The sequence below is a fragment of the Ictalurus furcatus genome, chromosome 13 (assembly GCF_023375685.1).
Source record: "Ictalurus furcatus strain D&B chromosome 13, Billie_1.0, whole genome shotgun sequence".
In the NCBI taxonomy this organism is placed as follows: domain Eukaryota; kingdom Metazoa; phylum Chordata; class Actinopteri; order Siluriformes; family Ictaluridae; genus Ictalurus; species Ictalurus furcatus.
In genome coordinates, this window is record NC_071267.1 from 21,558,839 (window position 1) to 21,576,181 (window position 17,343).

Below are 17,343 nucleotides of genomic sequence, written 5' to 3' on the forward strand. Positions count from 1 at the left end.
CACAATCACTATTAATTATTAGTGCCATGTTTAAGTGCAAGGATGTGATTAGTCACCTTGATGATATCTAGGCCTCCGATAAGTTCTCCTTTTACGTAGAGCTGTGGGTATGTGGGCCAGTTGGAATATGTCTTTAGACCCTGCCTAACCTGCAGGGACACACAACAACCAAAAATTAAGTTACATTAGAATGACAGTACAGTACTGTACAGCCTGACTTTAAATAACAGCTTTAAATTGTTAGGTTTTTCATCTCCTGATCAGTTCTGATGCTGTATTTGATTAAAACGTAGTCGTAACTCTGACAAGGAAAACCCCAAAGAAAACGCTCACTCAACTCAGAATTCCTACTCGTCTCAGAGTTCAGCAAGTGACATCAAATCAACATGGCTGCTCACAACGTCAACAGTAAACAAAGTGGCACCTCTTACCTTTATAAGAGTTATGCTGTATATACTGTTCAATCAATATACAGACAGTCACATGTTAAATCTAACACTGGCTGTACAGTTCACTGTTCTGAGAATACATCACTCATCACAGTTAGTTGGCTAGCTTGTTGCTAAACAAAAGATGACCATGGAGGCATCCATGTTTTTTCCCCACTTTGTAGCGCAAACTGCATTTCTGATTTCTGAAAGTCAAATGCAGCCTTATGCATGAAAAATGATCAGGAAACACTACTGCTAGAGGACAAACAATTTTGCTCTACCTCTTCATCTTGAAGAATATCAAAGCTGTCAAATTCAACCCTGTTAAAAAAGAAAAGATACAAATAAAAAAAAAAAAAACAATAACTGATGCCATTTACACAGAAAAATCAATTACACAAATGAGCATATTTTCTAGAAATCTATAGTTGTGTTATTTTGTTAAAGCATTTAGAATTAACAAACATGGAATATATGTAGATACATAAAGCTGTACAAGGTCTTACCCGACGCCGTTCATTATTTCAAGTATCTGACGGCTGAATCCACATTTGGCTCCCTAAATATTCATGAATACACATTGGGAAAGGAATGCAAACATGTGTAAATGCAAAGAAATGCAAAGTGCAGAAAGCATAGCAATTACAGGAAGCAGGCATTTAATCTGCTTTACTCTCCTTGAAGAGCCACTCTACTGCATAAGGCTATTATTAAAAAAAAAAAAAATTAAATATGGTGCGCTTCATACCAAAACAGGCTTTCATTGAGCGACTGACATGTAAAGTCTGTAAAATCTAGTCTTTATATTCCACTGTTTCCACCACTAGAGAATGCTGATACTCAACAAGAAGAAACAGGAAGAAGGAGAGAGCCGACGGGGTGAGACAGACAGACCAAGAGAGAAAGCGAGGTCTCAGGAGGGCCAGTTTAAAACTCCTTGAAAGAACTGCTTTCATGTGAGAGCTGCAGAAATCAATAATGATATGAAGTGAGAGGTGAGTGGTCTTGGAGATTTTTTTTCTCCCCTATTAGAGATGGGGAACTCCAGCGCTCACCCGACATCGATTTCCTGCACTGCCCCGTTTTTCAGACAACCTCCCTAAATGTATGTTAATGTCTTCTTTACAGTCTTCTCGTCAAGTCATTTTCAGGAGGAAGTGATACATACTGAGAAAGGAAGGAGAGAGAGAGAGAGAGAGAGAGAGAGAGAGAGAGAGAGAGAGAATAGATCTCAGCCCATTGCATTGGTTCTTGGCGTCATTCGTTTTTCGGGGTATGTTTGCTGTTTTCCACTGACATGGTGCCAGAGGTTGTTTCAGAGCTGGTGGCTAGACGCTTAAAAAATTTCCATCTAGAACCGTAAGGCTTGGTTCACATCTGGAGACTGAGAGGGTCACTGCAAAACACTGATTTTGTGTTTCTTTAACCCATTTTTTTGTTGATTTGGAAGTATGCTTGGCTCAATGTTTTGTTGAAAGCTTTATGACCAAGGCTGTACCTCCTGGCACTGGCAACCAGATTTGGGGCTGAGATATTGTGCTACTTGTGCCGAGTTTACACTACAAGATTTTAGGCCCGATTTTCACTCACAATTTTGTAGAGATCGCTGACAAAAGCCCGAGATCATAGGCAAAGCAGAGCTCACTCCCATGAGCGACGAACGCAATGTATGAATTATCCGAGACGCGATCTGAGAGAAGCGCCGACGCGTCGCATATGTCATTGAGATATCTACCATGTTAAATATCTGGACCTGTCTGCAATTCCAAATCGCATAATGTGACATGTGTTTCGACCGAATTTAACTGCAGCATTGACCTACAGCCAATGAGAGAGCAAGAAACAGGGCACAGCCCAGGAAGTTTCAGTGGGAGGAGTCCAGGCAGCGTTGTCGGGGATTCATCAATGGTGAAATGTTTTGTAATGTGTTCACCCCTGTCGTCAACAGTTAATATGTACTTTACCACAACTGTACGTCTTTGAAAGTCATGGAGTGTGTAGAAGCCATTAGCAGAATTCACTGTGTCATCAATCTTCACAAAAGCCCCTGATCCAACTGCCACTAAACATCCCCAAAGCATTACTGATCCACCACCAGATTTTAACAGTGGGTGCTTCTCTTTGTTTGCAGTTTGAGCAAATGCAAAATAATGACAATTTATGATCGCTCATTTAAAATATTCCTTAGGGGTACCAATAATTCCTCAGCTCTTTCTATCTCATATCAGTGTTCAAATGTATCAGTGTATCAAATGGTGCAGAAATGATTAGCTTTATTTCTTCTTTATTTGATAGCTATTGTTCTTCTAAATTGTGTTAAATCACTGCATTCAAGCATCATTAAAATTCTTTCAAATCTACAGTGTCCCATACAACTCCTGGACATTTGGCCCAGAATACATCAATCCAAGATTTGTCTTAAACAAACAAGAATTCCATCTCATTATATTTTTATTGAGGTTAATCTAGCACATCACTAGAACCTTTTATATGTTTGATAGGCTTAGCTCCCAATACAGAGGACTGAAAGTTGTGAGCAGCTCCAAACTAATTGCTCAAAGGCATGTCAGTTATGAGAAAGAAAAAGCATTCAAGGAATTGCAACATATCATTGACAACAACAAAAAAAATGATATTGATTTAAATTCAGTTTATCTGTCAGTCACATTCTCCTCCTTAAATCTGGAGCAGGATGCATTATGCACTCAATGAAAGCGAGCCAGTGATGCAAAAGAGTCGGCAGTAGATAAGTCCATACTCAGAAGACGAGAGCGCAAATATTAACAGCTCCTCTGACAGACGTACACGTATAATGTGAACTTGGCCAAGCTGACTGCGAATGCAGTCCATTTACCTTCTCTTCCTTTGTTATAAATAAGTCAAATATTAATAAATAAATAACACCAAGAAATAAAATGAGATTTTTATGGCATGGGAAATGTACTTGGGCATTCGTCAGTATACCTGGATAAGGAAAACAGCTGAATTTGTGATTAGACACAAGCAGGTTTGATGTTCCTCACCTCTTTGCTTCCTTTCATAAAGAGCATGACAGGACATTTGTTGATAAGAGACTTCAACCTGTTGAGAGATGAAAATCAATATTTTTTCAATATTCAGAGGGTCATGCGAGTTGTATGTGTGTGTGTGTGTGTTTGTGTGTGTGCGTGTTTGTGTGCGTTAGTGTTACCTCTGTTCCAGTGAGACCGTTTTGGGGCAGGTATTTTCAAGCTCTCCTGATTCAGCCAGCTCCTACATTAGACACATAATTAAATTTTAAACTGGGACTCACACACTGGCACACTGACTCAGACATACACACACACACACACACACACACACACTCTCAGACACAGACCCACACCTTAGTAGTACCCTGCCCAGTTTATTTTTCATTCAGTGGAGGTTAAGTCACTCTTAACGAGGAAGGGTTAGCAGGGTCATGCTAAAGCAGAAGAAGCCTGAAGTGACTGCAGTCATACACTGAACTGAACAAACTGAGCAGGGCTGCAGCAATCAGTCAAAAATGAAGACTATGAAATATCTACAAAAATGTTTGTTGAGATATCTTTCACTTTTTTATTTAAATAATTAGTTATTTTATAAATTTGTTGTATCTAGCTAGTGTAAATATACACGTTTAATATACGTCTCCTTTCAAGGTGCACTTTTTTCAACTCTACTGCACAGCCGTCACTGCTGATGCCTTTTAAGACAAAAACTGTGTAATTACGGTGATGCTTTAAATTTGTGATTTATATTTGCTAACAGAAATGTTACATTTTGTAGAAACAGGAAAATTGTCTATAGGCAATTAAACAAACAAATAAAAAAAGATTATAGAAATAATATCAATGTCAGTTGCAGTCTGGAACCATCCATTATTAATCACACACTAAGCAGGGTTGAGCCTGGCCAGTACCTGGATGGGAGACCTCCTGGGGAAAACTAAGGTTGCTGCTGGAAGTGATATTAGTGAGGCCAGCAGGCGGTGCTCACCCTGTGGTCTGTGTGGGACCTAATGCCCCAGTACAGTGATGGAGACACAATATGCTGTAAAGAGTAGGGGTATAACCCCAGTGTCCTGGTGAAATTCCCCCATTGGCCTTTCTCTATCGTGGCCTCCTTATAATCCCATCTCTGAATTGGCTACATCACTCTCTCCTCTCCACTAATAGCTGGTGTGTGGCGGGCGTTTTGGCGCACTACGGCTGCCGTCGCATCATCCAGGTGGATGCTACACCCTGGTGGTGGTTGTGGAGATTTCCCCCATACAATGTAAAAAGCGCTTTGAGTGTCTAGAAAAGCTATCTAACTAACACACAGTATTCTCCAACCATAAAGCTTAAGCATGTTCATATAAACGACTGACTACTTTGAAATTCTTGAGGGGGAAAAAAACAACTTGTAGGAAACTTAACATTTTCTAGAATTCTCACTAGCCAGCCTGTCTCACCTTGATGATGTCGAGCCCTCCGATCAGCTCTCCGTTAACATACACCTGAGGATAAGTGGGCCAGTTGGAGTACGTCTTCAGCCCCTGCCGAACCTCCTCATCAGACAGGATATCAAAGCTGCTGTACTGGATACTGTGGTCCTTTAAAATCTGCACAATCTGCCTGCTAAAGCCTGCAACCCAAAAAAACAGAATATACACTACAATTTAACACAATCATTTGCTTAGAGCTAAAGCACTATTTTCCATTAAGTTACAATGTATTATCCAACATATTCTCAGAGAACATATCTGACCTTAATCTGACTAAATATCACAAATTCTACAATGGTGTGTAGGCATGTTACATTTTCCTGCTAAATTCAAAGGAACACTTGTTTTCTTTTAGCCAGCATGCTTATCTGGAAACAGTGAGAGTGTATTGGTACCTAAAATGACTAACTTGCATACTGTAATCTTGGCTCAAAGGTAGAGAATGTATTAATGCAGAACCTGGAAACTTGATATTCTCCACAGGCTACTCATCAGAGTTATTAAATCACTCACTAACCCTAGGCCAACTCCTAGCAATAGTGTAAAGTCTAAAAAAGTCTAAACTATGTTCATGATTACACAAACTGCTGCATTGCTAGAAAGTATGCATGTTTTCATTAGATATCATACAAATAAGGGTAACTGTGGACTTATTAAAATAAAGTATAATGCTGGCTCAAGGCTCAGTGTGAGTGAAAAGGAGCTCAAATCACCAAGTCACAATGAGCTAGGTGATTTTAAATGGATGAAACACACAGCATGATAATCCTGTTCTTTGTTATTTTAGCAGCAGCTGAAGAGTCTGATTCACCCTTGTGTTTATTGTGATCTGATCTGGGATGAACCTGACAACACCTCGGAGCAGTGGAAAGGCACTGGGTGGTATCTCGGCAAGCTCAGAGGTGCAAAGAGGCACTGTGATAAGACGAGCAAGCAAATAAATTGCAGAGTTTCTGAGCTAATCTCAAAGACGGCAAACATGCCTTTTACTTTAGGCACAAGGACTTCTGATGACAACATTAGTAACGTCTCAATAAGATATATAATAACGTCTTCAAAAAGCAGACGCATTCAGTCAGTGATGTATGAATGAACTAAAATAATTATCGGTTTAGCTTATTAAAAAAAAAAGTGAAGTATTATATTTATGGCACAGAGATGAAGGAGATAAAAGAAAGAAAAAAGAGATAAGGATCAAATAAGCATTCAGAATGGATACAAGCAGAAAAAGACAGAAATAATAAAAGAAAGGAAGAAAAACAAGTAAGAAACAAGAGAAAACATGAGAGAGTCGTGTATGTAAGGTGGTGTGCGAGGTCCGTGTAAAGCCCTGCAGTGAAATACCTATTCGGGTTTCTCCGCGCTCACGTGGGAATTCATTATAAACCAGCTTCAGGCGGCTCACTAACGCTCATGCAGTTGGCACTATATTAATTGTTTCTATTAGAGCAGGGAAACACGCGGTCCAGCTGCCTTCTGTGGCTCTAGGCTAGCTCGAGCAGACACGCTGGATTGATTGCCCAGGTCCTTCCCCATTCTTGTTCATCCCTGTAGGGAAAGAGAAACGCTCGCTAGGCCCGACTCAGCTCCGGGAAAAGAGCAACAATAAAGTCTCTCTTCTGCCTACGAGCACAGCCATGTTAGTATGCAAACACAAGGAGAGAGTATTTATAAAGATGAGCCCAACACAGAAGCAGGTAACCTTATAATTCAAAGTGGGAAGACATTTTTCAAGTGCGTTTGCTGAGCTGTTTGACAGTTAGCTCTCTGTGTATAAGATGAACACGCTCGTAAAGCACACTCAAGTTTAAAACACTACAATTCGGTCTCAATAGGCGTCACGCTTCGCTACGAAACCTTCCCACTTTTGGATAATGGCCAAGCGAGAGAGAACTTCAATCACTTACAGCATTATAAATTCCTCTGACTCTGACCCACCTATTGACACCTGGACTGGCTTTAAATAACACGGCCGTGCTGAGCAACAGGTTCCGCTTTGGATGTCACACAAATAAACGCAGCAGATGCTTTTCATATAAAGTGGAGCTGGAGGAACTGGCAGCAGATGAAAGAATGAGGCTGCTGAAAAACCTACTGCTTCAGTGCCAACGAGCTAAATGGTTCTTAGATTGTCTCCGAAAGAGAACGAGTACACCAGACCTGTACTTTCTGCACTTGACTGTTTCCGCATCTCACATGGTAATTCTTCAAAAGTGCCTCAGTCCATTATGAAATATGTATTTTTGAATTTTATTAGATAAAAGAAATAGAGATAAACTAACACAGACTTGTATTAAAACTTTGAACCCCTTAAATAAATAAATAAACAAACAAACAAACACACACACACACACACACACATCCATACAGCTGTTATTAGGGATGCTCCGATCGGTATCGGCCGATAATCACATTCTATGACTCGATCGGTAGTCTCTAAATTTGGCCAATCTCACGTACCGCCAATTTGATGATGTAAAACACACAAGGACGTAAAATGCATGATGACGTTAAACTTTAGCGCTGCAGTCATGTCATCACCAGTGTGGAATTATCACGAGGTCTCAAGAAACAATTAAAAATTCGCCATTTTCCGTGTATTTTTAAAGGCCTATTAAAATGTTCATTGTAAAATGAATATTTGTTGTGCTTATTTATCTATCCATCTTCTATACCGCTTACTCCTTTTCAGGGTCACGGGGGAACCTGGAACCTATCCCAGGGAGCATCGGGCACAAGGCGGGGTACACCCTGGACAGGGTGCCAATCCATTGCAGGGAACACTTACATACACATTCATACACTACGGACACTTTGGACATGCCAATCAGCCTACCATGCATGTCTTTGGACTGGGGGAGGAAACCGGAGTACTCGGAGGAAACCCCCGCAGCACGGGGAGAACATGCAAACTCCGCACACACAGGGCCATGGTGGGGATCGAACCCCCGACCCTGGAGGTGTGAGGCGAACGTGCTAATGCTTATTTATTTGATTCTCAATTAAAACAACAATCTACAACATAACTTTAAACAATATAACCAAGGCAACATCTGTGGTATTACTTTATCCAGAAAAAAAGGTTAAAAATGACGATCAACAGAAAGCTATATATCACTTATATAAAGCTTGAACGATTGGGATCGGCTGGTCATGATGACAAGAAATCGGTAATCGGTATCGGCTACAAAAATCCTGATCGTAGCATCCCTAGCTGATATGAATACAAATTCCAAGAAATTAGCAATTGATGTAAAGCTCAACATGACATGCATGTACATTATTCTGCTTCTAAAGAATTAAATCTCTTCTGTTGTCTAACTTCTGCATCCAGGGTCAAATATATTCCACACACAGCAGAGCTTGTTCTTGGCACTGCCAATTCACAATGTAGCCACATATGTTTAAAAGCGCATGTATAGGACATCCACAATGCTTTGTAGTCTGAAACAAATTATGATAATGATTGATATATGAATTAACTGTCAGTTTTATTAATTAATGTATTGCAGATTAATTGTATTATTGTTATTTGATAAAATATAACAAAATTATTTATTTAGAATTATTTCCAGAATTTCAATCAACTAATACAGAACAGTTAATTAGGCTTAGCTAAATTTATTTATATATCATTTATTTATTTATTATTTACTTATTATTTTATTTTTCATGACATGAGAATAATGTACTCCATTTCCCTCAGAAGGCTCTAAATGCGATTCATTTTTCAATACTTAGGCAAAATTACTTAAAGGAAAAACACAAACACTATCCGAGATAATTTCACATTTATTTGTTGTCATTTAAACAAGTTTATATATTTTGAGTATTCTGTTAAATAGTAAAATGTAATTGTTGCTATATGACAACAACATGTGATAATGGAACTGTGGTATACGCATTCGTGAATTGAAATTATGAAAGAATTAAGAAGATACTTCACCCAAAACATGGATTTGGATCTAATTTTTATATGCATTTTGATTGAGTGAATCCATCCTAAATCCATTACAGATACAACTCTGACATGCTTACTAGGTGTTAAAAAAAAATGCAGTAATTGGAATTGCAATCTTATCTATCTTCCACCATTGTACATTCACCAACTAATCCCCCCCCCCCAACCCCCCACCACTTATTTCCAAAATGCTGGGTTTTTTAAAGAATTTATTTTATTACTTGAACCAATTAAAAATTAATTAAATTAAGAAAAACACTTTCCTTGCCACTTTGCTTTTACTATATAACAAAATAATAATAATAATAATAAATAGATGGTGTTTATCAAAGCTATAGAGTCTAAAAAAATATATATTTGAATTACTTGAGTTGACTGTATTTGTTACTTCATTGTGTGAAGTAACTGTTCAAGTCTAACAATGTTCTTACAAAGTGCTTACAATAAGATAGTAGTATATAATAGAATATAATATAATATAATATAATATATATATATATATATATATATATATATATATATATATATATATATATATATATATATATATATATTGATATATTGATATATATAATATCAATAGTATATGAGCAATCAGGCAATTTAAAATTAACAAAAGCATATCCATCTTCAGGGACAGAGTTCTTCAACTCAATGAAGAAACTGCTTACAAGCATTAAACTCACCCTGGAAAACACAAATCCCCCAAAAATATTTTTTTCCAGAATTCATAACCACTTAAATCATACTGGTTAAACTTTTACTGTGATAAGTCATATTATGAGACTTGGCTTTCTATATTAAATACTTCTCGCAGTGTTCAGGAACATAACCACCACCATTTTAGGATTTTTCTTATTTCATCAATGTCTATGATTAACATAGAATTTACAGAATTTATATTGCTATAAACACAGTATCCAACCCTGGGCCCCTGTCATGCCCATTTGAGTGCTCAGATTAGCTGGAGAGAAAAAAAAAAAAAACTTCATTGCTGTTATATTCAAAATTTTATGTTCAAAACTGTCAGATTAGGAATGTAGGTGAAATTGTTCTGTGGCACACCATAATTGTTGAGTGGATGGTCAGTAATAGGGATGAAGTAATTTCATGCACATAGTTGTCTTTGACTACATAAGAGAATGTACAAACCCAGACACACAATAGAAGACCATTAATCATTTGTAGTTTGTGAAAAGAAACTTTACAAGTTGGGCCTCCAAGTGAAATCTAAGAGATCTGCCTTTTTAAAATTTATTTGCTAACCACCTGCCCCCCTCCCCGCCTCTATATATAACTCCATACACAGTTTTTCGATAGCATTCAACAATATGGTTATTACATCTGACAAGGATTTTCTGACAGATTGATTATTATTAATAGTAGTAGGAGTAGTAAAAATCCTTACAGAAATCAGATGGAACAAAAAAAGGCCTTTTTATTAACCTTAATCTCTAAAGTGTATTTGTCTGGCCCCGATTTAAGCAGACAATTCGCATATACAAATAATTAGAACACTGGAATTAAATGAACCAGATTTTGGAGAAATACACCTAAATCAACTTGGATGTGAAAGTGTTGCTCACAAAATGCTATACTCTCCGTTATACACACACACTCCCTCTTTTTACCTGTACTCTCCTCTACCTCTTGAGTGTGTGTGTGTGTCTTTACCGCAGCGTGGTTCCTGGGGAGTTCCCTTCATGAAGAGCATGCAGGATGCAGCGTTGATTAGTTTCTTGAGTCTCTCGTTAAGCTCCTCTTTTGGGGTGTCCCCTGGCCCTGAAGGCCCACCCCCACTGGAAGCTAGCCGCTGCACCTTATTGGTCAGCTCAGGGGCATGTGCGCCATCCAGCCTGTCAATCTTCTCGCCACCCTGAGGCCAATCCAAAAATGAATAAATAAACAAACGGTAACACACCACACATGGGGGTGAACACATCATTAATTTTTCACAGTGCTGGCCTGTTAGTTTAGATTGTGTGAAAAAGACAGAAAGAATGATAGAGAGAGGGAAAGAGAGAGATTGCTCCGACTCCTTCTGCTGTGTGATCAACGGGGCAGTGAGATGTGATTATTTCTGATTATTCATCACCACCATGAGGCTATTTAGTTCTAAAAGCAGAATTTTTTTAATTCATTCGCAATAATAATAATAATAATAATTTATATAGCACCTTTCCAAAGCTCAAGGGCACTTTACAATAGCAATAAAATAATATGCAAACACAAACTGTGAAAAACAATCAACAATCAAACACAAACTTAGACAGTACAGATAGTACAGTCACTGAGAGCAAACTGCATAGCAACATATTAGGACAAATAACACTGAGAAAACTGATATATTTTAAGTTGAGATTTGAACTCAGATGGATGTGATGCTGAGAAGAGTCAGAGGGAGTGAATGATAGCACTGACTCCTAGATTTCACATCACCAATGGACATGAAAAAAAAAAAAATATTGAGCTTTACATATTTAGTACCAACACGTTAATACTTCACTGACTTATCTTAAAAAAATATGTTTTCTTAGTCAATATTTTTAATCAGGGTAAACTCAAAATATCCCACATCACATTTAGTTAGAAGGTAAAAGGCACTTTTTCGAAGAAACGTGCAGTATAGAAAGCAGAAACTGGGAAGTTCAAAGGAACACTGCTTGTAAAATGGATTATGATAAAGGAAATGTTTAAATATGCTGATATGAGCAGATATCTACATTAAATGGATTGATTAGCATGCACATTCATGCACTTAGCAAGTGCTTTATAGTAAGGTTGTGTGAATAATCACATTTTCTATTTCAATTTCGATTATAGCTTCCGACATTTATGAAAACAAATTAATCGAGATAAAACGATTATTGTGCCGCATTCCGTTTTGCACTGTTCTCGTTTGGTCTTTTTAAAAACCATTTTTCTTTACAGCGGTGCGCTTTCGCCCCTCCCTAAAAGGCCAAACTCACTCCCAGTCAGGCTGGGGGCTTTTTTAATTCAGCTCCAGCCAAGATGACAGAAAGAGAGTCTTTGGTCGACAAGAAAAGTTGAACCATTTCAGCCGTTTGGAAACAATTTGGGATCAAGGAGTCCGATGTGGAACAAAAAGAAATAACGTTTGGTATCAGTGGGCTCATTTCCTCTAGTGTCATGACAGCTGGTCTAAACACGGTCATTTCCTTTCTAGAGCTCGCTAATAGTGATCGCCATTTGGGCTCGACCTAACAGCATCAATTTTTAAATATATATATATAGTGGAGGTACAATTTATTTAACTCAGAGTACTCAGTGTTCCTCTATAAAAAGCGAAATCATACCTTGAAAAAGAGGAAAGTAGGGACTGAGGTGATCTCATACTTCTCAGACACGTCGGGCACAGCCTCAGCCTCCAGCTGTGAGAAAATAGTGAGGAAAAGAGAAAAAATATATCTTTAATTTCTCCTTTTCCTTCCACACCACTGCACTTCTTACACATTTATCCTCAGTGCATTCCTATTATAGGGTTCCAGAAAGCAAAAGAAAGAGAATAAGAGTGTGAGGAGGAAATATAACCCACTACTGAAATACTAAATCAGTGATATTTAGCCACCAGATATTGAAATCCATAAATCTCTGACCCATATTATGTCATGATTGCAGTGGGTACCCTCTGCCCCTCGCCAGTACTGAAGTTTAGGCTTCTAACAAGAGCGATGAGGGGCAGGATCACAGCTGACAAAGCCAGACTGCAAAATAAACTTATAACCGGCCAAAGCAGGACATAAATACAGACGCTAAAGCAGGACAATTTTATATTTGCTCATTTGGCTGACGCTTTAACCGACTTATAAATGAGATAGTATACTGGATATAACTGAGCAGTTGATGGTTAAGGACCAAGCCATGGTGGATTGGTGGTGCTGGGACTTCAACTCCTTCCAATCAGCAGTCCAAAGCTTTAACCACTAAGAATATATATTATGTATTGTAATTTTGCCAGATCACACACTTCTATCAGCCAGTATTTACACTTACTGCATGTCAATGAAGGTTAGAGAGCATTGGATCAAAATCGTATACATAAGACAAATTCAAGCACGCCATAATGAACAAGGCTAGACTATTTGGCCTAAACTAGCTTATTCCGAAAGTGACGGGTGACAGTTGACCTCGGACGGATGAAAAGATCACCCTCTAGTGGTCTCATGGGACACCAAGCAGGCAGGGTTATACACGACTTCCTGTAAGATCCAAAGCAGGACTCTATCATGCTCTCCACAGACTGATGACGATGAGATTTTATGCAGCCAACTAACCATGAGGCAGTAGAGTAGGAGACAGTAAATTTACCACTTCACCTCACAAGGCTTCTTTTTTTAAGTTTAAAAGTGGAATGTAACAAATGTAAAGTATCACTGTGTTTTTATACCACATAGCTCACTGCACATCCACACTGCAGTGAATAAAGGCTTAATGTTTTGTGCTATTTTTCACATAAAAAAAATTTCACAGCAGTTCACATATTACTCAAATAATGCTTTGGGGAAAAAAAACAAATAGTAATTTTAGCCTTAAATGTCCATCCCTGGTACCAAGTGGTACTAATCATACAAACCAACAGTATATCACTTCCATCACACTCATTCATTTATGATCATTTATGCAGAAAAATTTATGATAATGACTTAGACAACTGTGCAGTATAAAAAAAACCCAAGCAATCATTAATATATGTAGTGGTTTTCAGGATGTCCTTATGTCCATGTGTCTGTCCCAAGTGTGCCGCACATGTCCTGAACCATGCCCTCTCCTTGTAATCTAATGGGGCGTAAAACAAACTAAACAATCAAATTACCCTTTTGAAAAATTATCAACAAAATTATACAACAAAATTATCACACTGATGTAACCAAGTTTTTTTTAAATAAATTTGATTTTAATTAGTTATCTTGTGGCTGTGGCTCAGCTGGTAGAGAGAGTTGCCCACTAATCGTAGGGTTGGAGGTTCGATTCCCGGTCCACATGACTCCACATACCGAAGTGTCCTTGGGCAAGACACTGAACCCCAAGTTGCTCCCGATGGCAAGTTAGCGCCTTGCACGGCAGCTCTGCTACCAATGGTGTGTGTGTGCGCGTGTGAATGGGTGAATGAGACACGTGAATGAGCGCGTGGGATAAAAGTGCTATATATGTGCAGACCAATTACCATTTGAGGCTATAAAAACAGGAGTGTGACATCATGACTGACAGCTGTAATTGACAGCGTCTCTGAGTGAAGTAGTCACTGAGGCAGTAACGGACTTTTTTCAGGATCTTCGGGAGGAGATCGGAGCTTTAACTTTAATTTCTACATTTCCATAATTGTTTATTTCACACCGACATAATGAGTTGAAAAAGTTCAGGGCCATGTGCTTGCCATTGATTCTGTGGGAGTGTGGGTGGGACCTTGATACCACGGCTCCACTTCATCCTCGCTACTGCGCAGACTCGGGCTCCAAGATGTCAGCGCCATATTCTCGTTTGTGCAATATCTCAAGAACGAGTGGTTAAATGTTTGTAGCATTTATATGGAATTATGTGTCAACATGGACTAGGAATGTTTCCAACATTTTAAGGAATTAATGCAAATAATTGAGGCCATTTTAAGAGCAAAGGGAGGCCCTACCCAGTATTAGTATAGTGTTCCTCAGTTCGTATATGCAGTATGATGATCACTCTCGAGCAAATACTCATTCATTTTATTTATTTATTTATTTATTATAACTCATTTAAAGGTAAGAGGTGCTACTTTATTTACATCTATATTACATGTGAGCAGCCATGTTGATTCGATGTCACACAATGAACTAGGAGGAAATCATAGTTAAGTAGACTATCCCGAGTCCACGAGTAGGAATTTCGAGGCCATTAGTTTTTCCTGACTGGAGGTTGGGAATTACAAGTTAAGGCTGCTAGTCTTATCACATGTAAGACGCCACAGGATTTTAAGCCCGGTGTCAAAGTAAATTTAGAAATGATTCGGTGCTGCAAAAACAGCAGATTTATGAGTCACTTCTTGCCACATGACACACACTGATTTAACTCAGTAGCTGAGCTTTGAAAAGCAAACTGTCAAATCTGGGTTTGATTAAACAGTGTGGTGGTACGGTAGTTAAGCAGTATTATTTCAGACAAGATTAGAAGCTCAACAAGTACTGGACACAATGGTCAATAACATGCTGATCCTTAAACAAGAGGACAAGAGCCTAGAACATTGCCAAATGTTTAAATTCCACTATGTTCTTTACTGAAATTCATCAACATGACTAAAATTTGTGTGCCACTGAACTTACCTTGATAAACATAGTTTGTTTGTGCTCCTTGGCCAACTCCTCCATCACGTCGTTCATCTGAGAGCACTGGGGAGCCCATGGCGCGTGGAAATGAACGACTGAGAGAGACCTGAGAACGACAGAGAGGAAAGATGGCTGCATTAAGGTGATATTTATTGAAAACACTGCATCACGCATCACTGTTTTCTACTGATGTTGAAAATGACCATGTATGCGATTTTGAAATAAACAAACAAATAAATAAATAAAATAGACAGACTAAAATATACAGACTTGTCTGAGGATCTGACAGGGAAAGGGCGGTGTGGTTGCAGGTTTTCATTCCAACCAAGCACAAGCCACACCCAAGTCTATTAGAAGCCAAGATCAACTGATTAAACAGGTAGAATCAGGTCTGGCTCCTGCTTGATTGAACGCCTGCACCCACATCGGAGCTTTGCGGATTAGACTGGTTTTAGCCATGGTTTGATCGGATTACTGTGTAGTCTTTAATTCTGATGAACAACTGGACATTCTAAACCAATGACTACGTTTACATGGACAGCAGTAATCTAATTATTGACCTTACTCTGAGTAAGATAATAATGTGATTAAGGTGTTTACATTAGTCGCTTTTAGAATACTCCTGTCATGTTCCCGTTTTACATGTTTTAGAACATAATTAGATTAACAGCCCGCGTCATTACGTCACCGCGCCAAGCCGTCCGACGTCCCTCCAGAATTTCACGTATCAACATACAGTTCGTCTTCGTTATGGTACTACATACAGTTTTGGGTGTTTTTATTTTATTTTTTTTACGAATGCTTTAAGTGCAGTTAATTATTTGTCATGCTATACGTGCTAATAGACAACTGCTTCAAGTGGTGGGTGTGTCCCAAATCGCGTAGTTACCGTCTATATAGTAGCCGAGATAAATGTATTTTTCCCCACTACAGGCCTATAGTAGGAAAGTATGCGATTTGGGACACAGCCGAACTCTCTTGTTCGCCGTAAAACGTAAAACTGCCGTGTGTGATCGTGTCCTGTCGCAAAATGCGGTGAAAACTCCCACATGACGTTCATAATGTGATTAAGGTGTTTACATGTCACTACTCCACCTGTCTTAATTAGATTATTGCTTACTTCGATTATGACCCTAATTAGATTAAGGTAAGTAAAAATTAATGTTTACATGGTATTTTCTTAATTAGAGCATGGTCTTAATCGGATTAAGAGTGGATTATTGTTGCCCATGTAAACGCAGCTAATGTGGTGTAATGCAGTGGCTCTCAACGTGGGGGTTCAGGGACCCTCAGGCATCCATGAAGCACAGCCAAGGGGGGCAACAACTTTTATTGTTGCATAAATCCCAACCCACATTCTAAATGTTATTTTATTTATGGGTCCAAGCACCAAAGGCAACTCCGCTCTAACGTGTTCAGACTCTGAAAGCAAGAAACGTTTTCAGGATTTTTTTAAATAAAGTTCATGAAATAAATGGATGGATGGGGGGGGGTATTCCTGTTCACTTATTAAGTGAGTAAACTGATTTAAAAATGGTTGAAAGTGATCTAGGAGTAGTCTGAGAAGCTCATCCTGTGTTATGGCAGCTGAGAGCTCATTAGATCATGGGATCCAGCACAGAATATTTTAAATAAATAAAGCCTTACTAAACCTTCTTATATACTAAACCTTCTTCAGCTGCAACATAAACTATCACTTCTGGTACGAAACTGAAAGCTAATTCGGGCTCGACTTCAAATGCCTCCGTATTGGACACAAAGTGCACTACACTAAGTATAAGAGCCATTATTTCATACCCTATGTAGTGCACTTATCTAGAGCGTAATAACCCATTAGGGACTTAGCCACGGCTAGCTGTTAGCGCGGTTGTAGTTTGTTGGCTAACTAGATAACATTATCTTTTTTTTTAAAGATAATGAAAAAAACAGGTAAAGCTATTCAAAACTATCTCCTTATAATTATATTTATGTTACTCAACCAAACGACAGAAATTCCACCGACCTGCCAGCCTTTTTAAGCAAGTCCTGAAACTGCTGCGGCGTTTTCGCCTCCGTGAAATTCGCCATGTTTCCAAGGAAATGTAGATGATGTCCGAGTCAGTCGCGCGCTTGCTTACCTTATCCAGGCATTACTAATCGATTTCCGTC

At 38.6% G+C, this 17,343-nt stretch overlaps 1 protein-coding gene across 1 annotated transcript in view; it reads right to left on the reverse strand.

Annotated features, from left to right (window-relative positions):
* glrx3 (glutaredoxin 3) overlaps window positions 1-17,297 on the reverse strand; it is a 20,120-nt gene extending 2,823 nt beyond the window's left edge. Inside the window, exons 1-10 of the mRNA XM_053640167.1 lie at window positions 17,198-17,297; window positions 15,193-15,301; window positions 12,199-12,273; window positions 10,556-10,757; window positions 4,888-5,060; window positions 3,622-3,683; window positions 3,455-3,512; window positions 938-990; window positions 713-752; window positions 57-149 (exon numbers count right to left, since the gene is read on the reverse strand). Of these exons, the coding sequence (XP_053496142.1) occupies window positions 57-149; window positions 713-752; window positions 938-990; window positions 3,455-3,512; window positions 3,622-3,683; window positions 4,888-5,060; window positions 10,556-10,757; window positions 12,199-12,273; window positions 15,193-15,301; window positions 17,198-17,262 (930 nt within the window). The 5' untranslated portion in view covers window positions 17,263-17,297. The remainder of the gene's footprint in view (window positions 1-56; window positions 150-712; window positions 753-937; window positions 991-3,454; window positions 3,513-3,621; window positions 3,684-4,887; window positions 5,061-10,555; window positions 10,758-12,198; window positions 12,274-15,192; window positions 15,302-17,197) is intronic.
* Between the last annotated feature and the right edge of the window lie 46 nt (window positions 17,298-17,343).